Source organism: Artibeus jamaicensis, unplaced genomic scaffold (genome assembly GCF_021234435.1).
Source record: "Artibeus jamaicensis isolate MK-2021 breed Jamaican fruit bat unplaced genomic scaffold, CSHL_Jam_final contig_851, whole genome shotgun sequence".
Classification (NCBI taxonomy): domain Eukaryota; kingdom Metazoa; phylum Chordata; class Mammalia; order Chiroptera; family Phyllostomidae; genus Artibeus; species Artibeus jamaicensis.
In genome coordinates, this window is record NW_026521986.1 from 16,829,611 (window position 1) to 16,857,154 (window position 27,544).

Genomic DNA, 27,544 nt, shown 5'->3' on the forward strand with positions numbered 1-27,544 from the left:
AGATGCTTGGGAAAAGCCTATTTTTAAGGAATTTGGAAAAGATGCTGATAACATAGGCTGAAAATGAGTCATCAAAGAGTTACTTGGAAAGTGTACAGTCAGGAAACCCCAGAAAAGAGAATTTTGAGAGGAGAGTGACAGAGAAAAATGTCAGCTATTGCAGATATCAAGTGTCCTGAGGATTGAGACCTACTTAATTAATAAGCTATTAGCAATCTTAGTTTAGACTTTTTACTCATGAGTTAAATATGTTTTGTCCTGGGAGGCAACTAAGTTGAAATGCAGTATTTTGAATGCTGCTGGTCAAGGTGGTAAAAATTCTCTCCTTCTTCATCTGTGGTTTAATGAAACTTCTTTTACTGATTTTTCTTGGTGCTGTATCCTTTAGCCACATGGGCAGGTAGCATCCAGTGATAGAAGCCAAAGTAATACAAGCTAAGCATCTGGATTTATCCCATTAGCACTTTTGATATCCTCTGCCCATTATTAGGTGTTAAGCAGTAGATGTAGTATTGCTGATAGGTTCAAGTTGATCCCTTGACTTTTCTTTGCCCTGGATTAAGGACACTCTAGTCTTTCTTAATTTTCTCTCTTTTCTGTGCATTAATAGTTTGGGTAAGAGTAAGACAGCCCTAGATGGAACCTAATAAGCTTGCAAGTGCTATAGGCCATGGTGGTCTTATTTTTTCTGGGGAAACCCATGCCAGGGCCAGAGAGAAGTGTACCTCTGTTCATGTATCTCCTAAGTCCTTAGACAGTGGTAAATGCAGAAGACACTTGCTGGTCAAATTATGTCAGGCAGGGACACAAATAGCTTTTTTTTTTTTTACCTCTGTGATGAAAGAAAACTGAGATGAGGGCATGGCCAGTAAATGCCTCCTTAAGAGGCAATTGATGACACATTTGACAGTAGTTACTTCCACGCCAGTCCAAAAATCAAATCTACAGGTTAAGGAAGGAGCCAGAGGTAAGAGTGGGCTTTTCATAAGTCCTAGCTTCTTCTCAGCTGTTAGATACCTGTTAGAACTTTGGTGACAGGAAGGTCCCAGCACCACCATGTATTCCCTAGCCTTGTTGCATACTTGTTTATACCCTTAATCACTCCAGTTTGGCTGGAGTAGTTGGTACTAAGATTTTGACCCGCTGATTTGGATTTCAAGGAAAGTTGGTAAATGGAGTGACTACTGACTCAAATATGCCTCTTCCAGTTTCTGGTCTGCCAGCATTCCTTGATTTGAGGCTTCGTCTTTCCAATCTCTGCCTGCACCTTCACACTGCTGCCTTTTCTGTGTGTGTCTGGTCTTACTTTGCTTCGTCTTTACAAGGATAGAGGCAATTGCGTTTAGGTTACTCCTGGATAATTGAGGATACTCTCCAGTATCTTGAGGATACTGTCACTTCAAGAGCCTTGACTTAATCATATTTGCAAAGACCCTTTCCCAATAAGGTAGCATGCATATATTCCCAATGTCTTTGGGAAACATCACTCAGCCTACTTCTGTAGAGACTGATATCTTTCCCCCTTTGCAAACTCAAAACATTTAGTCTCACAGGGATTTGGTTTGCCTACGAACATATCTCATGAGTAAACAGCTTCCAAACTGATGGCTCATTTAAAAGAAGCTGGAAACTATTGTCAGGATGGGCTAATTTAGGTCAGTCTCATGCCTCTGAATAGGCAGGTAGGGTCACATTCCCAGTTCTCGATATAAAAACAAAAAAGTGTACCTATTGAGAAGTTAAGTAACTGGAAGAGCTGGTTGGAGTTGTGAGCAAGTCAGCAGTGGCAACCAGTTCCTCTTACATGGCCCTGTTTTGTACAGATCTTTTCCCAGTTCTGGGAAGCAGGTTTGCTCAGCTGGCCTGGCACTCACACTTCCGTGTCCAGCAGTAGCTTTTGTCATCTGTTTCACCAGGACGGTCACGGGGAGGGGAATTGAGGTGGGATCAAGAGAGAAGAGGAGCTCTGGGGTGCAAGATCAGAGTAGGGAATGCACCAATTTTTGAATTAGGGAAGAACTTCAGTATTTGAACTTGGGATGCAGACACTTTCTGGCTCCTCTATGCCTGTGATAACTTTCTCACATATAGTCTAAGGAGGGGCACGGGCCCCAGGAGAGGTCTTCTGCAAGGCTCTCATGTGTGCTCCTGAATATGCTTTCTTCAGTGGACACACCTGACACAAACCTAGCATTTCCTTTATGATTCTGGTTGCTGGGGAAGCTGGATTTAAGGAGGAATCTCAGAGAAACCTGAATTGTTTTTCTCTGCTGTATAAAGACATTATAGTAATAGTTATTGAGCACACAGGCACTCAAGCTGGACTTACCTGCATTTCATTCTGGCTCTACAGCATAATAGCTGTGTGACTTCATGCAGATTTTACAACCTCTGATTCCTAGTTTCCTCTTCTGTAAAGTAAGCATAATAGTTACCAACACTTACCTTGTGGCAGGAGCTTTCCTATACTTAATCTTCTGTGAGGTAAGTGCTGTTATTATCCCACTTAAAAGATAAGGAAACTGAGAGACAGAGAAGTTAAGTAACAAGTAGCAGAACAAGGATTTGAACCCAGATAGTTTTGCTTCAGCAAATATGTTCACCCTGCTTTATGCTGCCTCTCATGCCTCAAGCTTTTGTAAGTATAAAATAGGGTGGCCACCCACCCTAGGTGGCCTTGGAAAGTTCTCGGTTCTATCTGTTGTCCAGATGAATTATTAATAGTGCCCTCTTTTCCTCTCAGAAGTATCATAGTGTCATGTCTCTGTGTGGATATTTGTCACTTGAGGATCAGGTAATTATCTGTTAAATACTAAGGACAATGCCTGGCCCAAGAAAACACTCCATTAAGGTTAGCTATTGCTACTTCTACTACTACCATCATCACCCTCCCCCCGATAATCACAAGTCTGGGAGACCTAGTACTGAGGTTTAATTCAGGTTCTGAAGATATGTATCATGGGAGCCACCTTTCTCCATTCTCACACCCACTGCAGAGTTTGCTCACCGGTCACAACACAACAATCTTTCTTGCTTTGTGTTATAGGCAGTCACTCTTAATTGATCAAATGTAACATGTGAAATTGAAATTATTTGCCATTTTTCATTTTATTAAATGGAAGAATCCAAGGTCCTAGTGTATGGAGAATGTGAATTTAGGCTGAGCTCATGGGTTTCTCCATTTATATTAGAAAAATTGATTCCTAAAGTGGATAATGAATTTTGGACCTCTTTAGCCACACTATAACCCTTGACTACAATATTTCTCTCTTATTTGTACCTCTAAGAAAATTTTAATTCATAATAACGTTTCATTCTCTGACTATAATTTGATAAAAGGCCATCAAAATGCTATAGATATGGGCATGATATAAATAAGGAGAAGTGAGTCACAATAGGGATTATAGTTGACACCTAAGATCCATGACTTAGAAAAGCTGTCTTTACATGTGATTTGTGTAACTGGTAGTGAAAGTCATTTCAGGCTGGTTTTACATGGCATAAGGGACATCTAGTGGTTGTCAAGGTCTCTGCAGATTTACTGAAGGTATTACAAAGTCATAGGTGTGTGTGTGGAAACTAAGTACCATCATCTTGCAAAGGAGCCCCTGAAAGGGTGGCCTCATTTGTTGCATGACTCTATTCTGAGATTAACAAAGGGTAAAGAAACCTATTTGTAAAACATCAATTTGAGCTCTATATTATTGTCAGTGTGAAAGAACTCTCATTTGTACCAGGTTGGAAATGACTCTGTTATCAGGTACCTGCCAGCTTGGCATATTCTCCTCACTTTTCCAACTTTTTCTGCTGATTGAAGAGGGGCTCTTTGGACCACTTTGAAAAGCCAAACATCTGATTAGAGACTTTGTTAGGCTAAGAGACAGCGGTGCTTAGCAGGCCAGGCAAAAAGTAGTTTGTAATTGCTTCTCACAGGCAGATCTCCTTTTTTGGAAGTTGCTTGGCTATCAGGAAGCCGTACAGCTCTGTGCTATGTGTACCTTGTGTAAATGAATGGGTTTCACACTGTAAGAAGATGGACTGCAAAGCCCCTGTGTGAGTTTGTTTTCTTAGCCCCAGAGTCCTCCAGGAACTTGCGCGTTGTTCTGCACCTGTTGGTATGGATGTCATCTGTCACTATCCATGGTTCTGAACTCACTGCTTTTTGTCTTCTGGGATGCATAGAACACTTACTTGCTTTCCTCTTATTCTACTACTGTTTCCAACCAACTGTGTTAGACTTCTTGAAGGTTCTGTTTTATTGATTTTTTTTATAGTATTTCCCCTTGTTCTCCTGCTTTTGGGACATTCATATAATCTCTTTTTCCAAAAGCTATTTGGCATTTCTATTGCAATCTATCTTCTTTCATGGTAGTTGGTGGCAGTTAGAAGTTGCTAGCTGTGGCCAAAGTTTCATTGTTGGGGACTCATTCTTGATTTTCAATTCTGAGTACAGATGACAAAGGCTCTGAGGTTCTGCTTTAAAATCTCTGTGTGTTTTCTGCGATGGTCCAAGCTACATTGTTATAAAGGCCTGGATGGTAGTTCCTTTGTATACTCCAGATTGGGAGGCACTGTTGGTGCTGAGATTTACCAGCCAGTCTCTTACAAAATCTTGCTAGGATTTGTGCTTGGGTTTTAGCTTTTTCTCCTGTTAGTGTTCTGCCAAGACACATAAACTACTGACAGCTGCCACTCTGGTATGCAGAACTTTCCATATTGATAGCCTTAAAATACAAACACATTTTCTAAGCACGCAAACTAGAGAAAACTCAACTAAATATTCACTCACTTATTGAATTCCATCCAATTCTTTTTAACTGCCTGTGGTACTTTAGCTTTCTACCTTCTAATCTTGTCACTTATTGTCAAGTGGAATGAATGTAAAGGGTTCTTTCTCTCTTATAGTCCTCATTGACTTAGAGGCATCAGAAAGTAGCCTGTGTGAGTTTCCTTGCTCTTCCTCCTCTTATGAACATGTACTTACTTTGTGTCATGCACTGGGATGGGCACTTAGAGACACGAAGGAGAAAGACTATTTCCTTCACTTGAGAAGCTCCCAGTCTACCAGGGAATAAAGACAGTTATAGCACAACATGATAGTTTCTGTGACAGCAGTTAGAACGTGGTGCCATTGACTTTTGTGTTAGAGGATAACAAAGGAGCAGAGAGGAAGAAATCAGCTGTGGGTGCGAGTGGAATGAGCAAGTATGTTAATGGAAGCTTCCTGAAAGAGGTGACACCTGAATGATGAACAGTTGTCATTCAGATAGGTAACTCAGTTAAGGCTCATCCTGGGGATGGTATATTGGAAGAAATGCAGAACTTTGGCAAGGCTGGCAGTGATGAGGTAGAGACTAGATCAGGAAGAATCTTTTATGTGATGCTTAAAAGTTTGCACTTGATTCTGAAGTTGATAGAGAATCATTGAAGGGTTGTAAGCAAGAAATGACATGATATCCCCAGTGAAAACAATGAAGCAATTAGAGTCATTTCTAGTCCTTGAAATAAAAATAGCAGTAGAGGAGTCCTAGTGATTCAGAAAGTTATCTTTTAAATTTTGTCACCTTTCTAATCAAACTGCTAAAGGTTTCCTTCTACTCTAATAGTTTCTTTTTTTCCTCAATTGTATAATGGCTATATTTTTAGAGCTTTTCATAATCAGGTACCACCCACTCATCTGATCTTAGTTCCTCTGCTTTGTGACATGTAACTTTCACACTAGGCAGGTTGTTGCCCTCATCGGATATTATAAATCAGAAGGAAATGTAGGTGTTCACTGAGTAGGTCTGTTTCATACACAAGCAAATGTAAGAATGGGTATTTACTGAGCCTCTGCTATGTGGCTGGCACTTCAGTACACACTGGGAATGCATTGATTTCTACATCAGAAACTCACAGCTTCTATGTTTAGGGAATGTAAGTCTAGAGTAGGGGTCCTCAATGCCTGGGTACCAGTCCATGGCCTGTTGGGAACTGGGCTGTGAGCACAGGCCACCTGAGCTCCACCCTGCCTCCTGTCGCACTTCCTCCAGTCCACAGCAGGTGAGCTTCACTCCAAGCTCTGCCTCCTGTTTCCCTCCTTCCGGTCTTTCATGAAACCAAGACCAGTCCCTGGTGACAAAAAGGTTGGGGAGTGCTGGTCCAGAGGACAGTAGTAGTTTTATTTCCAGAGAGCAGAGGGGAGAGAAATACAATCTGGGTCAAGTTTATGATCACAGACCCTTGCACATTTATTAATTGGAGTGACAAATATATCTCACTCCAATTCTGATATAAAATATATCTACTCTTAAGTGTCATCCAACATTTTCTGAGCATGTTGGTAACAAGAATTATACCTCATGTTCCTTTGTATCCTCTGTGGTCCTGCTAATGGATATCTAACACATTTACCTGGATTTTTATTTCCAATATTCTAGGATAGGTAGTCAATTTACATTAAATTGACTTTTGTGCTAGAGGATAACAAGGATGGAGACTAGGTTCACCTCTAGTTCCATTTCTCAGTGACTGGTGGCCACTTCCTAGAGCATTGCCTTGAGAAGAATTCTGAGGCTCCACCTGGGTTTAATGGGAAAGGGAGTAGAGTAGAATGATATCAATGAACAATCAATACCATCTGACAGGAAGGAAGAGTAAAGACACATTGCCAACATAGCTCTAAGAGATGGGACAGTTTTCTGTTCAGGTATGGCTGGAGGATTATTGATTGGGCAAACTTTTTTCAATTGTCTAAAAAGATTTTTCATGATCTTTTGACCAGGCCTGTTGTGGAGAACTATGGCCCATGCATGCCAGCTCATGTCCAATTTATCTGCCTGGGTTTGTCTATGCCAAGTCTGATATGTCTATGTTAAATCCTTGCTTCTTGAATTTAGTAGAAGCTTAATAGGCTCTGTAAGGATGATAAAGCCTGCATTAGCAAATCTTATCTCTTGTGATAGACTGAGCCTTTACAGTATCCTAACTACCTCACAAATTTGATTGGCTGAAATTTTTTTATGGGATACATAGACATATGGCAGCCTCTTCCTGATCTGCCTTTTTAACTGAATAAAAGTTCTAAGAAAGTTATTCTTGAGAATAAAAATGAGACTTTCACTATCTGCCAACAGATAGGAATCCTTGTCAGCTTCTTACCATCTGTAACTGAGCATAAACCTATCTGATCATTTCCCTTTCATAACAAATCGATCAGGGAAACACAAAGTAGTAGTGCAAGAAGAAATGAACTGCAATATTAGCAAGGCTGATATTACAGGTCATTAGCAAAGGGCCATTTGGGCTGGCAAAAGTGGCCCTTTGATTCATGGGGATGGAATAACTTGACTGTTATTCCATCAGCACAGCATGCAGGTGCTTGCTCTCTCTCTCTCTCTCTCCCTCTCTCTCGCTCTATTCTTTAGAATACCTGCACACCCACATGACTAGATGCGTTCTTCAAAATGGGAAGAGACTCAGGACTTGCCTGGTTCAATATCACTTTGCCTGAATTTTTCCTGTTATTCCAACTCACCTTATGTCCCTTTAATCTTTTCCTGACCACTCTTTTACAAATGGGACCATGGACCAGAGATTATAAGCTGGCAGTTCCTGGTGAAATCGAAGCTAGGAAATATATTATGTTTGACTCACAGGGTGTTGGATTAAACACATTTTAATAATTTAATTGACTGCCAGTGTTGTACTACTTTTTCAATTTTGTCAACAGTCTTTTTCATCCTTATTAGAAGCCCTGATACTTGGACATTGTTTAGGCTCCTGCCTTGCAAGCCTGAAACTCAGTTCCCATTTTCTATGTCTAGTGCTTAGTTTTTGTTTTTGGCACATCCTGACCACAGTTAACAGAATATAAGGATGAAAACAGTGGTATCCATGGTATGTAGCAGTTGGGACTTCAGGCCCCAGGTTGGATGTCAGCTGCAGCTCAGCAGGCAGTTAGTTTACTGACCCCTGTTAGCAAGACCACAGATGCAGATGTGGCCCTGGCCATGCCAAACACTAGGTTCTTCTGACTTTGGAAGCTAAGAGGACCATCTGCTGCCACATTTGTGTTTGGACTTCACTGCTGGAGTTTGGATAGTGGTACACTGTGGTAGAAAATGATGTTAATGATAATGACCCCTAAATCTGTGCAGATGTACGGAGGGGGAAAGAGAGAGAGAGAGAGAGAGAGAGAGAGAGAGAGAGAGAGAGAGAGAGAGAGAGAGAGAGGAGGGGAGGGGAGGGGAGGGAAGGGAAGGGTAGGGAAGGGAAGGGAGTGGAAGAGGAAGAAGAGAGAAGACATGGTGATTACTAGGCATTTACATATATTATAAATACTGCTGTCTCTTGGGCTGACAGTTGGCTTAGAACTTATCGTCAGAGAGAATCTTTTCTTCCCAATAATACTACATCAGGCTTACCTGTCTGTTCACTTAGTTCTAGATTTTCAGAGAAAATAACAATATTAATAGTGATTCCTACCATTTATTGAGTGCTTATGAAAGGCCAAAAATTGTCTAAAGTACTTCTGCATGTGATAATATTGTCTCATTTATGCCTAAAACCCTGTGCAGTGAGACTGGTTATCAACATTCCACAGTTGAAAAACCTGAGTCTGAGGCCACTTAAATATTTTATCCAAGGTCACAAGGGTAAAGCAGGACTCAAATCCTGGTTAGTGAGATTGCAAAGTCCGTGATCTTAACCACTGCCCTGTGCTGTTGCTTGAGTCTAGCATCTAATTTAATGAAGATATAAGCATTGATTAAGCACTGGCACAGCTAGGTGCTATTTCACACTTTAAACGGTGTAATGCATAGTTTTTGCTGAGAAAGTATTGAAGCTATTTTGAAAAGACAAGACCTGTGCTTATTCAAAGATAACAAAGTAGAGTGTTTTGAGTGACAAATGAGAGGAGTGGATAGTTCATAGAAGGGGAAATAATAGCCTACCGGAGTCATCAGTTGCCGGAGGGACAGAGGGGAAGTGGGGTAGGATGTGTGATTTTTGTGGCCACAGCAGAAGCAAGATTCTTTCACAGTGATTTTCATGTGTTTGCCCTCAGTAAGAGTGTTATACGATAATAAGATGAGCACAGAAGTTTATCTAGAAGCTGCACCATCCTAGAAACTGAAGAGAAAAAGCTCTCTTCATTATTATCTGTTGTCAATGGGATTAAATTTGGGTGAGAGATAAATACATCTTTGTCTTTTGCTTGTTGTATGTAAAGGGCTCCACACATAGGTGTAAATTTGAAAGGCTTTATTAGGATTCATAGTCAGCACTGTTCCACCTCAAAGCACTCTGACATTGGCTTCATACCGTTCTGTGTTGTCTAGCGTAGTCATTCGAGACAATGTCCCCCAGTGTCCTGACCTTCAAACATCCTCCACTGACCTGGATCAGAGCAATGGTGCTCAGTCATGAAGTCATGGACCTATAAATGATGCTCTTATAAGCTGACCTGGTGGTTTTTATTGAAATTGTCCTAGATGTAGACCCAAAGATGGTTAAATAGGCTTTAATAACAAGAGAACAGAAAGGCCAGCTGGTAAACCTTCTATTTCTCAACAGGAGAAATAGTACCAGGAAGCCATCTGGGCACTGCGGGGCACATGCCCACACTCCCCCCATTTCTTCTAGTTCCCTTACTGGAGTGCATAGGGATGTGGCATTTACAACTAAGTACATGGAAACATGTTCTTAGGAAGCTGAGAACAGAGTAGCCTGGGATAAGACAGAAGAGGGAGAAAAGAAATACTTCTGTGAGCTGGGACCATCTCTATTCATTAGATTCATTCTCTATGAATGAATGACCCCATATAGCTCATGCATCATGGAAAAGTTTAATGTAAAAAACACATTATATAAATTGAAATAGTCTTCTTTTCCAATCAGAGCAAATGGTTTAGGCAGTAGGGCAGACAGCTTTGTCGTTGTATGGAGCTGCATATGTTTTTTGTGTTTGACAAAGAGGTGTCTGTTTTATGGATAGGTAAAAAGCTGCAGCAGAGTCTAGAAGCTGCCACCACTGGAGGAGCATGGCCTTGTTCCAGTATAGTCAGAGAGATCTGGGTTCAAGTTGTCCTGGCTCCGCCCTTAATGTCCTATGTCCTGGGCATACTGATCCCCCCTGAGCCTCATTTCTGTAAAACAGGGCTAATGCCAGCTTCTTTACTTGATTCATGTGGATTATATATGACAGTGTTTTTAAAGGGACTAGCATATAGTAGGCACTCAGTAGATGGCAACTATTTTTATTACATCGTTCCTGCTACCATAGCTTGCCTTACTCCTGCTACTGTTTTGTGTGTCTCTATATCACAGTTTACAGAGACATTCAAGTGCAGCTGTCTCTACAAGCCCATGGGTGTAGTAGTAAGGACAGCTTGTCACTCTCTGTGACTCTGCCTCTGCCTCCCAGGCTGTGTGACATCTTCCCCCCATTGGAGCCCTTTTCAGTTTGCCTTTAATTGCTTCTTATTGGGATAACTTGTCAGCCAAGGCTACTTTCTGTCACTTGATGCCACATCTCTTTCTAGTTCAGTCATCAGTTGGGGACTTTCATTTAGTTGACAATCTAATTTTACAGAGAACCCTGTACCAGATGCTAATTTGCCTTGTTAAGAGGGTCCAGTGGGGTTTCTTGCCTTCATGTCCTACTGAAGGTGCTGGTGCATTTCTGCCTTGCTGTGGCCATGGCCTTGCATTGAGAAGTTGGGAAGATGAAGAAATGGATAAAACAGGACTCAGAGGTTACCCAGTTATCAGTGAGAAAGATGTAAAAACTACATGCACACACATACACACAAAGTAATGTCAGGGCCAGGGAGGAGATAAAAAGCTGAACTTCAAAGAGTTTTGAGAGAAGTCTGGTTACCTTTGGCCAATTTCTGGCCCTGGTTCTCCTCTGTGTCTCTCCAGAAATTGGCATTCTTGCCACCTTCCATTCCTCTCTCAATCAAGTATCCTTCTTCCAGGAGAGTTCCCCATCATAGGACTCTGCATTCCTTTCCTTTAAAAAGTCTTTTTCTTTTTTATTCCTCTCTCCTGCAGAGGTACCTGGGCTCTCCTGCCATTTATCACTCAATGGAGCCAAGCCTCAGTTTGTCCCATTGGGATGAGCTATTGTTACATATTAATAATTAACCTTTACAAGGAGCTCTAGTCATAGGCATTTAACCCAATGCAGAGAAAGCCAAAGTTTTGTTATGACAGAGAAATTAACATGCTCAGGCATAATACCAGTGGTTAGAAGGAGAAGCTGCCAATTATTAAACTTTCATTTTCTTTTCTGGCTCACTCATGTAGAGACTGCTAAGGATCCTGCAGTGTTTCCCCTTCACACATGGTCAGTCCAGTAGAAGGAAAATCGGAAATTCAGCTCTTGAATTGGGGAGTTGAACATGCATGACTTTCCACAAGGCTAAAGATGAGCTTCCTGGGAGCTGCTAGTGGGCCCCATTTCTAGTGTTCACTGTAGTAAAACACACAGACTCTGGAGCCCAGCTCCCTGAGCTCAAGTCCTGCTCTACTACTTCTCGACTATGTGACAATGAACCAGTTCCTTAAATATTCTCCATGTCTGTTTCTGCATCAGTAAAATGGAGGAATGATGGGGATATCTCAAATGGGTGTTGTCAAGAGCTAATGGGATGGTAGGCTTCAGATCCTTAGCATAGAGCCTGGTAGTAGGTACCCAGTAAATATTATTATCCTTCTTATTTTCAGTGGTATTGTCTATGGTTACCATGGCCAAGGTCATATGGTAGGCAAGGCGCATTTAATTCTTAATCATTAGTTATATATTAAAAGGCTAACAGCTCTTCTTGGATATCTCCTGGTGATAGGGGAGAGCAGGAAAACAGTTCTGTAGTTGGGTGTTAGGTATTAAATGCTAAGTACTGGAATGATTCATCCAGTTAACATTTTATCCCCGAGATGGTTTGTAAGACTTATTTTAAGACTTAAGTCTTGTTATTTTTCTGAAAATAGAGCTGACAGTACAACCTTCACCAATCTTTGGAAAGGATGAAATCAGGTTAATAGCAAATACAACTGCCTCCAAAATAGCTGAGATTTTTATGTCTTTACCGTGTGCCATTTCTAAGGGCCTTACATGTATTAACTTATTTCATCATTATAAAATCATTTACTCCTATGTTCCCATTTTCAAAGGAGAAAACAAGCTCATGTGAGTTACATTAAATCTACCAAGGTCACACAGCTTGTAAGTAGTGGATGTGGGATTTGAACCTAAATCTGGATCCTGACTTAGAATTTGAATAAAACAATATACAAGACACAGCATAGTTGTTGGCATAATCAGTGCTCTAATGTTGAGCCCATTCCCTTCCAATTTTGTTTTCTGTTTATTGTATGCCTATGACATTACGGAGTGGTCAGAAGTTTAGGGCCCATCCCAGGGAACTGCATCCAAATTCAGTTCTAGTGACAGCAAAGTGTTTTTGAAATCCTGATTTTGAGGAATAAGAATAGTCCCTGCTTATATGTGGATGACACCACATTTAAAAAGTCATAGTATATTTGCATATGTCTTAAGGTATTTCATTCTCTCACGATATGTACACAGAGAGCACATATAATATGCAAAGAAACACTGATGTCCTTCCCCAACAACTCTTAACAATCATTTTCTTTAAGCAACACATCCATAAGGTTAAAAACATCAAATACAATAGGGTACTGTGAAAAGTAAGTCTTCTTCCCACACATGAATATTAATCTAACAAATACACTCCCCAGTGACATTTTTATAGTTTCTTGTATTTTCCTCCAAAGTTGTTCTATGCAGTATGAACATATATACCTATAACACCACTTCAACACACACACTTTACACAATAGCATAATGTATGCTCTGATCTGTTCCTTGCTAATTTCACTTCACAGTATTACTTGGAGAGCATACATATCAAAATTGGGAGCATTACCTGGTTTCTAAGGACTGCATAATATTCAATAATAAGGATGTGGCAGTCTATTATTGATAGTCTGGTCTTCTACTAATGACACTTTAATAAATATCTTTGTATATATGTATTTTTAGCTTTGCAACTTAGTATGTCTTGAATTCTACCTGTAAGCTTATATTGTATAACTTTCTGACGATATAAAAATTGACCAGAAGTAGATAGACAGAAGGTTTAGAATGGAAACGCAGGAGCTTATTCAGGACCAGTGTACACCCTAGAGGACGATTCAGATGCTCTTTCAAATGCCACATCTCATGTTTCTTGTGTTTCAAATAATTGTGTCCTAAAGCCTCTTCTCAGGCTTTTTTTCCTGGGTGCCCAGTGAGTGATGAATGGTTACTGTTTGCAAGATTGATTCATATGGCACACGTTTGGCTTTTGACAGGTTGTTTATAAAAATAATGACATCCGTCTGGAGCTGTCTCGCTTGGCCCGGATTGGGGATACCAAGATGAAAATCTATGGGGAAGTTGTATTCAAGTGTGAGAATGTGGCCACGCTGGACCCCATCAACTTTGAGACTCCAGAGGCTTACATAAGCTTGCCCAAGTGGAATACCAAACGCATGGGTTCCATCTCCTTTGACTTTCGCACCACCGAGCCCAATGGCCTGATCCTCTTCACTCACGGCAAGCCTCAAGAGAGGAAGGATGTTCGAAGCCAGAAGAACACCAAGGTGGACTTCTTTGCTGTGGAACTCCTGGATGGCAACCTGTACCTGCTGCTTGACATGGGCTCTGGCACCATCAAAGTGAAAGCCACTCAAAAGAAAGCCAATGATGGGGAATGGTACCACGTCGATATTCAGCGTGATGGCAGATCAGGTAGGCAGAGATAGGGTATTATTGAGACTGGAGGAAAGCTCTGGCTTCTTAGTTTGTTTCTTGGCTTTATATTTTTTATTATAATTTTTCATTTGCATGCTTGTTAACTCTTTTGCTATTCTCATCACGGTTGTTGTAATGGTTATGTTTTGGAACAAGATACGTGCCTCCTCGATGGCTCACATTTTTCTCTCCTCTGTCACTTGTTGTACAGTTGTCTTAGTGATATCTGCAAGACCCTGTGATAAGTGTGGTTTTTCAAGTAGCATTTTCACAGATACCAAAGCAACTGTCATGTCATGGGTGTGATGGTCCCCCCTCCCAACTTTTCTTCTTTGCTTTTTTTCGCATTACAATAGAAACCAATTGTGACATCACAGAGGCTACATTATATGACAACTCTGTAGGATAAGCTTCACTGTGTAAGGGTTTATGCAACAATACACTCTTCAATAATTGGCAGGAGTCATGTTTCAGGGAAAAATTATGACAAGAAAAGAAAAGGCAAATTGATTTTTCCTGAAGTCATGTTCAATTTAAAGCCTTCCTTTGGTGTGAAAGCCTATATTTCACTCTTTGCTAAGACCTCACTAACTCTCCCTTCGTCTTCATAACCTTTTACATTTGGTTTAAATGGCTTTGTTTGTTTCTGCAGCCGCAGATCAAACAAGCTATCCCCAGGCAGTACATAGCCACTCTGAAGTAGTAACATAGAGGGAGAAAAAAAATTCACAAATAGAGAGTCTGGAGCTTTTGAATGTCTGAACAGTCTGCCTAGCTTTCTATGGACCATGTGGCAATGAAGGTCACATTCCCTGCCATTAGAAAAGGCATTTTACCCAGAGTGCTAATTAGAGTACTTGAATTTCACACATTCCCTGATTCTCTATTTAGGTGGTATTATACTCAAGAAGGATCTTGGCTATATTTCCATCGTTTTTAAGGATTCACTCTGGATATGTCATTTGCACATTTTCTTTCTCGGTGCATTGGGCTAACAATAAAAAGCAATAGGCTCCCTCTAACAGTTTATAGCCAGGAATGGCTGAGCTTCGGGGAAATGGCTTTTTGGCATAATTTCAGAGCTAGAAGGCTGATGGTGATGAGCAATGCTGCCCTTAGGAGGAGCTGGATGGGTTCTGTGTGGAGGGCAGACAGGTGGTGGATTGCAGCCCTAGATGGTTTATTGCCCGGTAGGATGCTTTATTGATTGTCTAAAATCTGATCAGAACCAAGAAACATCAAATTAAACGTGCTTTTTGAGCAGGAATGAACCGTTTGTGCTTTGTTTTTAAAACAGAAAAATACACAAAAATTAACTTCTCTCAAGACTGATTTTTTTCTCTAAGTTTATCTTTAAAATGTCATCAGGGCAGAGCCAGAAAGCTGTCCCAGAATTATAAAGGAAATATTCCTGTTGGAGTTTAAGACCCATGTATTTTGGGTCTCTGGAGTTGGGTCATGGTTGATGGATTTCATGACTGACTAACCTAGACCGTGACACAGCTTAAAGGTCACCTATCTGCGTCATGGGCAGGCTAGAACACGTAAAATTGCCATATGTCTACTTCCGTCTATTCCCAACACTAACTGCTCTTTCAAGTAGAGCAGTTATTTTGTTTTGTTAGAACCGCCAGAGGACCCATCTTCATCAAATTGAATTTCAGAAGCCTTGAATTTCATACCTGGGAGCTATAGCATTAGCCTATAAATTTGAAACACCTATACATTTGATCAAATCCTATAAAAATTTACTGAGCAGACAAATAATTGTCCTGTAAAAGCAATGCAACATAAAATTTTAATATGACCTATTAAACCTAATTTCTTTATGAATATGTTTTCTGGTATATTGTTTTTAGTTATAAACCTGTACTAAATTGAATAGTTGTAAATGCATTAGTGTATCTAAGTGTGGCACTTCCTTTCCTGTTCATCCTGAAGACTAACATGACTGAGAGGTGATCTAGAAAAATTTTTATTTCACTTAGCATAATACCCTCTGGATCCATCCATGTTGTTGCCAATGGTAAAATTTCATTCTTTTTTATGGCCAAGTAGTATTCCATTGTGTGTGTGCGTGTGTGTGTGTGTGTGTGTGTGCGCGCGCGCGCACATCCATTCTCTATCCACTGTGCTATTGATGGGTACTTAGGTTGCTTCCATATCTTGGCTATTATAAATAATGAAGGGATTAAGAAGTACAAATTGGTAGTCACAGGATAGTTACAGGGATGTAAAGTACAGCATAGGGAATATAGCCAGTGATATTATAATAACTATGTATAGTGCCAGGTGGATACTAGAATTATCAGGGGGCACTTTGTAAATTATATAAATGTCTAACTACTATGCTGTACACTTGAGACTAATATAAAATATTAATGTCAACTGTAATTGAAAAAGTAAATAAACAAACTAAAACAGAAAAAAAAGAAAAACTTTTATGATCACTCCTCAGTTGGGTGACAGATTCTTAAAACTTGGTAAGTGCCTTTAAACCAGCTGTGATCACACACTCACAGGATAGATTTTTTCAGGGTTTCTTGAAGGCTCCAACATTTAAATTTGTTCTGCTACTCATCTTATTTGGCATAGATGTTCCTCCCTGTTAGTTGGTGATCAGATTAGCTCTGTAGATTTGTGGTGAGCAGGCAAAGCAAATTGTGCAAGAGAGAAGAAAGAGACACAAACCAAAACTTCCTCATTTGTGAGACAATAACTCCTATGTCACAAAACTTTTTTAAGGAGCAAGTTGAAAGAAGCATAGACAGTACTTAAAATGGTGACCAGGGCATTATTATTGTTACATAGGTTTTTAAAAGATTAAAAACCAAAAAAGCAAAGCAGATTTCTCCAGGAGAAAACTTTTAGGGGAGAGTGGGGGAAGCAAGCTGTTGGATTCCTCCTCCCAGAGGCCCATATGTTCTTTCTACTCCTCTGCCCCTGTGTTGACTTTGTGATTTAGAGTGTGATCTTTTCAGTCCTCAGGCTATTCCCTCCATAGCTGAGGGAATTGAGATTCTGACGAAAGTGAAAGCTGCCTGATGGATGGCAGTTAACTTGGTACCGATGAGCACTTTAAGAATACTAAATAATTTTTTAAAGTTATGGCATGGTATTTAGATAGCACCTTGATTTCACAGTTTCCTTGATTCTACACTTTAGGAAATCGAGCTATAAATGGCCTAGGGTCATCTTCATTACTGAGGACTAGAACCCTTGTCCCAAGTTCCCAGGTCAGTCTACTTGGTCTACCTAGGGTTATACCTTCTGGAATCCCATGTGCCCAGTCTCTTTCTGACTGCATCTCCTGCTGTCTTGCTCTTGCCTTCTCCACTCTAGCCACACCCCAGGGCCTTTGTAGGTGCTGTTCCTTCTGCCAGACACAGTCTTCACCCTGGACTGGGGGATCCTTCTCAACATCCTGGTGTCAGCTCACCTGGCACATGCTTAGAGAGGCCTTCACTTCGAAGGATAACCCTTGGGCTGCTAATATAGCACCCATTTTACTCTCTTCCAAGCACCCACCGTTAACTAATTTCTCTTGTTTATTGGGTGATGCATTTATTTTCTGTCCCTCTGCTCTGGAACATTAGGTCCATGAGAGCAAGGCCATGACTGTCAAGTTCATCTCTGCCCATAGAACTATACCAGAGACAGAAGAGGTGCTCAATACATCTTTGTTAAATGAATTAATACACATTTTTCCAATTAAAATTTAGCAAAGACAGTGCCCAAAATATTCACTGGCAGGCCTGGTATCTAATGCCAGTGTAGAGGGTCCCCATGCATGGAGGGTCCCACCCTTTAGGGGAGGACAAGCCACTGATGAGGACTGGGGCAGGCACATACAGAGAGCCCTTACTTGACAGAGGGAAACACATTTCATCTATATGATCTCATGTAACCAGCACACCAACCTGAGAGTGGGGGCAATTATTTCCCCAGTTTATAGATGAGGAAATTAAAGCCCAGGAAGGTGAAGACAGTGCTTCAAGGTTACAGCTAGTATGTGGTAGAGCTGGGAGTTAAACCCAGGCCGGAACTGTGCTGCTCTCACCAGCGTGGCATGTGACCTCTCAGCGAGGACTGTTAGGCAGAGACAAGACCCTATAGGTACTAACTAGGCTTTTGGGATTGTCTTGGCTCCTCCTAGTGGCCAGGCTGGCTTACCTGGCAGAGATTGGGACCCCATTACCTACCCTGTTTTTTTCTACCAACTTGTAGGACTTCATTCCCTTGCTTGCATTGTTCTTTCCTGGTCACATGACACTTGTCTCAGAACTCACCTACTGGGCTCCTTTAATTAGCTTCACCACCTGGCAGCCTCACCTGCGATGCCCAGGAGCCGTTAGCTCACTCTTTCTGTCCTCTCATCCCAGGTACCATATCAGTGAACAGCAGGCGCACGCCTTTTACCGCCAGTGGGGAGAGCGAGATCCTGGATCTGGAGGGCGACATGTACCTGGGCGGGCTGCCGGAGAACCGGGCCGGCCTCATCCTCCCCACCGAGCTCTGGACAGCCATGCTCAACTACGGCTACGTGGGCTGCATCCGAGACCTGTTCATTGACGGGCGCAGCAAGAACATCCGGCAGCTGGCAGAGATGCAGAACGCGGCGGGCGTCAAGTCCTCCTGTTCCCGGATGAGCGCTAAGCAGTGTGACAGCTACCCCTGCAAGAACAACGCGGTGTGCAAGGACGGCTGGAACCGCTTCATCTGCGATTGTACGGGCACCGGCTACTGGGGCAGAACCTGCGAAAGGGGTGAGTCGGCGGCGTGGATGGCGAAGGTGGTGGGACTCATGGGCGTGACCACTATAGCTATAGGAGAGACAGGTGCTTTCTTTGCTACCACAGGTGCTACCTTTGGACCTACCTGTGCTTTCTTTCTTCTAGAGGAGTTTCCTTGGGTTCACTGCTTTCCAGGTGGCACCCTTTCTAGTTCTGGCCACTTGGATTTGTTTGGCGCTAGGTCACAGAAAGGAACAGTTTTGAGTAAAGATTCCCATCATCATGATTTTTTTAACTAAGTGTCAGACATCTTTTATTTAGAGAGGGTGAATACTTGTCTTTGGGGATTCTGGATGGGCGGACTGGCTGTTTTATTTATTTAACTCACGGCTTTTGGCGCTCTCTGCATGCTAGCTCTTGCATTAAGCTTTAGAAATACACTATTGAACAAGTCAAACCCAGCTCTATTTTCATGGAACTTGATTCCTAGTTGACAATTTAGCAATTAAATGAACAAATTTAAAGATGAGTTTCTTAAGAGACAGTGTGATGTATTGGTTAAGAACATAAACTCTGCAGCCAGACTGGGTGAGAAATCTGGCCCCAGAGGAGTGCTGTGAACCATATCAAGATAATATCTTTGAGACTTGATTTCCTCATCTGTAAAACAGGAATAATCAGGCACCTCCCTCACAAGATATTGGTAATGATGAAGTGAGCCAAAAGGCCCTGGACTAGGGCAAGCAGTTAATTAATGTTAATGATTGTTGCAATCGTAATTATTGTTATTCAGCATCATTAAATGGGAAGTAGAGAGAAGTTTGGGTGGCTTTAATAAAGGGACCTGACATACTGGAGGGGTTCATAGAAAGCTTTTGCAAGGAAGAAATATACAAGTTGGGACTTGAGACATGAATAGGAATGAACTTGGCAAAGAGGAGGAAGGAAGGTGTGTGTCCTAGACAGAAAGGACGTCCCAAAGGACAGAAGTAAGAGACCATGGCACAGTTGAGGAACTGAACAAAGTCCAGAATGGACTGAAGTGTGGAGTGCTGTGAGGAGAAGTTTCGAGGAGGTGGCTGAAGGGATGGATGGCAAACCATAAGGACTGACAGATTAAAATAGGCCAGAACGCTGGGAGGAGCCCTTTTCATTCACTACTTTAGCATCTTATATTTGCACTGAATTTAAAGCTGGGGTAAAGAGCAGAGGTAAAGACAAGCAAAGGGACAACACCAGGACAAGAAGATTCTAGTCTATAAGCCAATGCAGGCTACAGTTTAGTTGATTGTTTTATATGCCAGGCACACAGAATCAAGTTGACTGCCCATGGGTTGTCAGCCTCTGTTTTATATGAAAAGATAATCTACACAATTTTCAAGTGTTTGCCAAGGGTATAGCTCTAGGGCTTTGGTGATACTGCATCTGTTATAGGTAATTCTTGCCCTCAATAAACTTATCATCTGTTTAGCTGAGGAGTTGAAACATCAATACAAAAAACAATAATGAAATGATAAAAGGCAGTGGCATGAGCTCTATTGGTGGACCAGACTAGGAGGACATGGAGACTCAAAAAAGAGAAGACTTTCTTGAGGGGGAATCTACAAGGTCTCATCCCTAAAAACTACCAGTAGTCGGAATTGTCCACTATCACAAGTCTGGCAATGAGGAGCTATCCTAGAGCAGGAACTGGATGAGTAGTCAAAGATGTTTTTTGTTGTTGTTTCTGTGAGATCAACTGTATTACTAGTTGAGATGTACATCAAGAGAGCTGCAAGTCTTCCTTGCAGTTGAACCAAAAATAGGGTTCAGGAGATTGGCATAAGGGAGAAAGGGCCTCCTTGGAACTTATAGAATTTAAATTCAAATTTACTGAATTTTCAAAGCAGCAACAACCAGAACATGAGCTAAGATGAGGAGGCAACAATTTTGAACAGAAGTGGGCTGCATAGGAGCTGGTCAGTCTGTCAAGCTCCTAGACTTTTTCTAAATCTCTAGGGTAGACTATCCTGATGTTGGTTTGGGAGATTGAAAGGTCATTCAACCTCTGAGATGCATGAGACAGAAAGGTAGTGTAAGAACTGAAAGTCGCTTTAGACACCTCGCTTTCTCCTCCTGGGTCTCTTCCAAAATCAAGGCCCTTGTGGTTGCTGAAGACAGGGAGCAGTGACTATAGGTATCTGTGTCTCTGAGTTCACCTATACCAAGGACAGATCAATGGGAGTTGGTCCAAGATTTGCCAAGGATGGTGAAAGTCACTGCATCTTTTATATTGTCACTTTTGACTAGTCATTAAAAGGCAGCTGATTGGGGATATATGAGAGACAATTATTCCTGGTACGGTGAAGCCAAGAGTCATCCATTCTGGCCAAATGAGAAGGAGCCTAGCAAATGTAAGACATTTGATCTGTACATCGCTCAAATTCCAGACAGTTCAACTGATTGTTTTGTTCCTCCACTAATTGTTTTTTGGCCCTGTATTGTTCTTGACACCATGTTCAGAATGAATCAGTGGAGTGTAAAAATGATAGGACTCCACTCTGCTAGCAAAGCAAATAGAGCTTCCAAATGACATTGTTTTTCTTTATTGAAACTGATTCCTCAGGAGAGATGCTTTTGAATGTCTTTGATTCATTTTCTATACATGCAGCAGCCATGAAACCCTAGTATGTTCCAGGCATTGAATTAGATGCAGAAGTTGTAAATAAACTGACAGCACCTGATTTTGATCAAGAGGCATATAATCCTTCTAGGCAAACAAAGGGAGATGTGGGAAATGTGCTAACATGTGTGGTTGGTGTTATACTGGAAGGAACAGAAGGGCATACAGATGGGGGAGGCCATGTTAATATGGGGAAGTGATGGTCAGAAAAATGGGCCTCAGGGTTTTTAAAATTTTTTCTTGCCTTCTATTTCTAATAAAATTATGGCCTGTTCCTACCTGTCACCCTTAGGATTCACTACAGGCACTTCTGCACAGTGGGAAAGGAAAAGGGTTTGTTAAAATTATTTATATACAGGAACGCAATCCCTCTTGGATCAAGTAATGCTACTCCATCTACCATCACACCAGCAACCTGGTCACTCAGTTTACCATCCTCTCCTTAATTTTCTTCTAGAGGCATTACACCTAAGCCTAGAATTCATAATTGGTGCTAAATGTGGTAAATCTAGGACAGTTCCTAAGACAGTGTTCCCCATCTAGCCCTAACTTCATCTTGTACCTGGGCTTCATAGTGGTCAGTGCATTGGTATTGCAGGCCCTGCAACAGGAACAGCAGTGTTAGAAATAAGCACTTGTTTATATGAAATAGAGAGGCATAGGAGTGATGCTGAAAACTGGTATTTAGAGAAAAAGTGGAGTTGGAGATAGCATGGGCCACATATTAGATCAAAATAGCCCAAGAAATCAAGCAAAAAGCAAGCAGTTCAGTATAAGAAACAACTCCAAGAGCAAAGTTGTCAGCCCAAGGCAAGGGAATATAGCAGGCAACTACTGGGAAATGTATGAGTATGTTAGACCAAGGTTAATTTGCATGAGTATTTTTCTCTTAGTGTAAAAATGGAGAACTCTTGCTTGTACCCTTATAAGAGTACTTCTACTGCCTGTGAAAATGAGCAGTGCTAAATCTTGACATATGACAATTGGCTTGATGTTGAATTTAGATTTTTCAGCATGATCTGATACTATTCTAAGAAGATGTAGATATATCTACCCATCTCGGTTGTTCAGCTGTAGCTATTTTGGTTTGCTATTCATAATGAAGTGGGAGACCTAAAAAACAAAGTCCTATTTTAGCTATGGGATGCCAATCAGTTTTGTTGAAATGCTTTCATCTGCTGGAAGACCACCTGCCATCCCATGAAGTCCTATTGTGGAGAGGAAGCATTCTATCTTGTCTGTCTTAAGAGGATAAGATCAATAGACCTGGGACAACATAGACATCTTCTTGCCAAGGGTAGCCAAACTGTTTAGTTCCCTTGGTGGGAATCAAGTGTCAATAGGCAAGGCAATGGATTTGATTTATTTGTGGACCACTAAACTTCAATTTGAGGCCACTGCAGATTCTATCCTCTTCTCTGCATGGCTTTTTCTGAATGTAGGTCATCATTTATTTAGCAAGAAAGAAAATAGGAATCAGCCCAAGTCCATCTCTGTGACAAGAAAAATAACCTACAGTGCAGCACCTAGAGTCAAGATTGCCTAGTGGATAGTGGCATGAATTTTAGAGTTGGAGCTTAATTCCTGTGTTGGTTCTATCACTTACTAGCTAGATGATTTACAACAATTTTTTTCTCTTAATTCTTTTAAGTCTGTTTTCTTATCTGTAAAATGGGGACATTAATACTAGGTAAAGTTGTCTTGGTGACAAGTTACAGAATTGACTATGGTCAACAGAGTCAAGGAAGAGGATTTGCTGCATGATTACCTAGAGAGGCATCCATCAGATAAAGATCTCACTAACTACCTCTTACACAGGGAAGCAGAGCAACTCTGGGGACCCCAAGGCACTGTTTTTAAAATGATTCATTTATTTGACCTCCAGGTTCTGGATTTTTTTCATTTAGAATTTATATTTTCCAGTAGGAGAATCTGATTGGCCCAATTTGATTCTCCAGTCAGCTCTATCCAGGTGGGAAGTCACCTAGAATAGATGACAAGGATCACCTGTGTGTGTGTGTGTATTTATATACATCGGTAAGCTCAGGGTACCCTGACCCATGCAGCCATGTTCTGTTTTAGATGTCCAGGCATATGGACCTACTGTCTGATATAAGAAAATGTTTCCTGAGACTATGGAAATTTTGCGTCTTTGGGAATATTAAGTTGTAGAACCAAGAAAATATGATAGGGTAAATCTGCTCTTCTCACTCGTCCCCAGGATTTCATTCTTCTGACATAAGCACCAGCTGAAAACCAAGAATGAAAGATATTTTGAGTTCTCTCAAATGCTTCCTATTCCAACAGGCAAAGAGTGCAGGCAGCATCTTCTCCCTTGCTTCAGCTCAGGGACTTTCCTTTCAGCCAACCCCTCTGATGGCTGCTATGTGCCCCAGAGCAGCTACACATTCTGCCTGGAAAGACTGAGACACCACCTTTAGGTGAGGATAGAATATGTCATTTGGATGCCACATAGAAATCATGACATCAGAAAATACCACTTATGTCATCTGTATCTACTCCTTGTATTGGTAGGTAAGGAATTGGAAGCCATAAAAAGTTAATGTGACTTAACTTGGAGTAGCTATGCAATGGTTGAAATTCATGATTTCTGACTCCTAGTCCATTGCACTTTCCATTACTTTGAACAGTTTTCCTTTTTGTATATGTGAATGAGGTTATATTGTAAGGTCATTGAGGAAAAAACAGCACATTAAATATCTTTAAACAGCCAATTAAATATCTGTTTCCATGCTGTCTCTGGCACTGTGCTATATACACACTATATGGTTATTAAATGTTGAGGACCCCAGTCCTTAGCCAGAGTCTCTTCTTGGTCTGTACATGCCCCTCAGTGCCCTCATCCATTGCCATGATGTCAAGGATCATGTATTATGTCAGTGACTTCCAAGTCAGGATCTCTCTCCTGGAATTCTCTCTCTCTAGAATACCAGAAATCTGTATCTGGTTGTCCATTTGACATCTCTACTTGGATATCTGATAGGTAGCTTAATCACAACATTGAAAAAAATTTTTGAGTTCCTCCTCCCATCCTTTGACTTTTTTTTTATTTTAATTTTCCCCCTCTCAGTAAATGGCATCACCATTGTCCTGGGGGTTTTCCTTGATTTGTCAGTCTGTTGATTCAGCAAGTTTCTGTTGATGCTTTATCTAAACCTATCCTGCTTGTATCCACTTCTTTCCCTTTCACCACCATTATCTTAGGTCAATTTATACTGATCTCTTTCTTGGACCACAGGATAGTATTTCATATGCTTATGAAAAGGTCAAATTCATTTTATGCCTTTCTTACAGCACTAAACTATTATTAAAATGTCTACATACTCAACACATTTCTACCTTAAGCAACTTTAGTTTTAGTAGCTTTGGGTCCCCTAAATTATAGGAAATAAAAATTATAGCAAAGGAAGCTCTGATGGTTCTTTGGAATTAACTTCAACCTTCACATAGCAGTTCCATAAATAGGTAGCTAGCCCCTCTCTGTGCCCGGCTTAGTGAGCTAAGTTGTGAGGAGACAAATTTGTAGAAGATATGGTTTCAGTTCTTTTATGGACTCAGTCTAGTGGAGGAGATGGAGAAGTAATCTGCAGACTGTAATGCAATCTACAAAGGGCAATGGTTCAGGGAATAATTATAGGGAAAAAAGATAACAATTAGAACACAAAATATGTCCAACATGACATATCACTTTATAACTGGTTCTAGATCCACTGGGATCTGCTCAGACTGACTCAGTGGTGTGGGAACACAAGGAAACCTAACCTTCAAGGCCAAATATAATAATCTTGGTTGCTTTCACTGGTTCCAGTGCCACTTAGGAGCTGCCCCATTCCCTGGGGACATCCAGGCCCTTTATTTAGATATGTTTGTGACCTTGAGATTCTTACTTGGATCCTCTGGTGTCTCTGTTATGCAAAAATAAAATGAGGCAATTGGGTTTCATGCTCTCTCAGGGCCTTTTCAGTTGTAAACTCTGTGATCCTCAAATGTCATCAGCTTGGCAATGGCTTCCCTTATCCTGAGATGAGGGGTAAAGGTGAGTGAAGGGCAAGACAGGGATGTGAGTCCTTGCTCCTTGCAGTATGCAAAATTGTCTGGGTTAGGAGACGGGATTTAGTTATGTCAGCACTGCATGGAAATTGTCGCCTCTCTGATTCACTCATCTAAAAAAATGAATGCCCCAATGTACTGGGAATACTTCAGGCCCATGATATATAAGTTTTAATGGATGAATTAATGAATATAACCTTGGATTTCTTAACAGCATTAAAAGGCTGTCTCCTGTTCTCTCCATTGTTTACCCCTTTTAGATGGGTAATGACATGTACCAGAGGGAGGTGCTTTCCAAGAAATACACAATTCATCAACATTAACCAATGAGTCCCCATTTTCCCTAATTAGTTGATTCCTAAGTCATACAGATATATCTCTGGTGAGGACCACAGCAGTGCTCTGATTCATACTCTTAGGTTTTCTCTTCCTGTTTTCCAAGTGTTTCTTTTTGCAGACTGAGTAGTATGATCCCAGGACATTGTCCCACAGTCCATGAACCCTTCCTAAGTGTTATTTCACTAGGTCAGGGTCTGAGGTAGCCCTGATCACAGCTGCTCCTGTCACTCTAAAGGAGATTCTATTATTCTGGAATCTAAAAGCTTCAGGGGTCTCAGAAGGACAGGCTTGGGGCTTTGGAGATCTTTTGAAATATCTCCAGCTTGGCCTCTGTTCAACCTGAAAAAGGGAGCGTCAGCACTTTGAGGCAGCATGTGACAACTGCTTAGAACTGCATCACACCTGCTGTTGGCTGTGGTTCTGTCAAGTGTAGGGACACAGCAGCCATATAATGCCACTCTGTACCTTTATTACTGCCTTTGCTAAAAGCTGTTTAACTGCCAGCAGATATCTTCCCATTATGGGTGCAATAAATTGAGATGCTGCTAAATTATGAGAAACAAGTGCTTCCAAATGCAACACAAGGGGATTATCATAGCCCTTTCTAGCATCTCTGGCTCCATGTGTCTTTTCACAGATAGATAAATTCTTCCTTCCTCCAGTATGGACTAAGAAGAAAGGAAAGTTAAGAGATCTGTTTATTGAGAGAAATTATGTGCCTGCTCTATGGTCAGTTCTAAATATACACTGGGTCATTTAACCCTTACGTTCACTCTACAGACTGCATATTATTATCCTCATTTTCTTTTTTTTTAAATTTTTTTGGTAGATTTTATTTATTTATCCTTAGTGGGGAAGGGAAGGGGAGAAGGAGAAAAATATCAATGTATGGTTGCCTCTCGTGAGTCTCCTGCTGGGAACTGGTCTTGCATCCCAAGAATGTGCCCTGACTGGGAATCGAACCTCGATTGTGTGGTTCACAGGCCCATGCTCAATCCACTGAGCTACACCAGCCAGAGAGCAATCCTCATTTCCTGGATGTAGAAAGTAAGGGTACAGTTCATTCATTCCAAAGGATCTCTTGAGCCCTGTGTGCCAGGGGCCAAATAGAGCCCTTGGGATAACAAAGCATTGATTGTGATGCTCCTCATAAGCACAACAGTAAATTCTGATATCTGAGAAGGGTGGGACAGAGATGCAGGGAGAAATGTCATGGACAGCATCACAGATTGGGGGACATTAGAGCTGAGCCTTGGTGGAGTTGCAGGAATCTCCCAGGTAGACCAGGTAGGTAGGAGTATTCCAGGGAGAAGAAACAGAGATGCAGAGGTAACTTGGGAAACAGGAAGTTTTCCTTGTGGTTGGAATCTAAGGCTTGGAGATTGAGGAGAAAAAAATTGAGGGGAGATTTTAGAAAGTGTGGCTGGAGGAGGGAAGGACCAGCTATGAAGTACCTTGTTTGCTCTCCCAACAAACTTAGGTCTTACCTCACAGGAGGCATGCCATTTTTATCACAGGGACAGCAAGGTCAGATCATTCTGCTGGAGGATGGGTGGGATGTGGGAGGCAGTAGGCCAATGGTCCAGTGTGTATTAGTTCAGTTTGCATTGTGTTATTTCAGGAAGGAGAAATAAGAGTCCTAACTGAGGTAGAGAGAATGGAGGTCACATTTGGGGGAAACATCTAATAGATTTAAGTGACAATGTTGATAGGATTTTTCACCCAATTGTATCCAGCAAAAGAATGGTCAAGAATGGGTTAGAACGGACTTTGACCATGAAATCTTATTGTGTCTTTTCTCTACTATTCAGCCATCTTTAATCAGTTTGACATGCTTGAGAGGAGTAAGGTAGCAAGGGAATATAGCTAGTAGTCACTACACATGCTGGTCCAACTCCGAACATATGTGATTTACCCTCTGTGCCAACTATG

At 41.3% G+C, this 27,544-nt stretch overlaps 1 protein-coding gene across 1 annotated transcript in view; it reads left to right on the forward strand.

The window, feature by feature from the left end:
• NRXN3 (neurexin 3) overlaps positions 1 to 27,544 on the forward strand; it is a 1,496,747-nt gene that overhangs the window by 469,483 nt on the left and 999,720 nt on the right. Inside the window, exons 7-8 of the mRNA XM_053673404.1 lie at positions 13,366 to 13,804; positions 18,190 to 18,573. Coding sequence (XP_053529379.1) covers positions 13,366 to 13,804; positions 18,190 to 18,573 — 823 coding nt within the window. The remainder of the gene's footprint in view (positions 1 to 13,365; positions 13,805 to 18,189; positions 18,574 to 27,544) is intronic.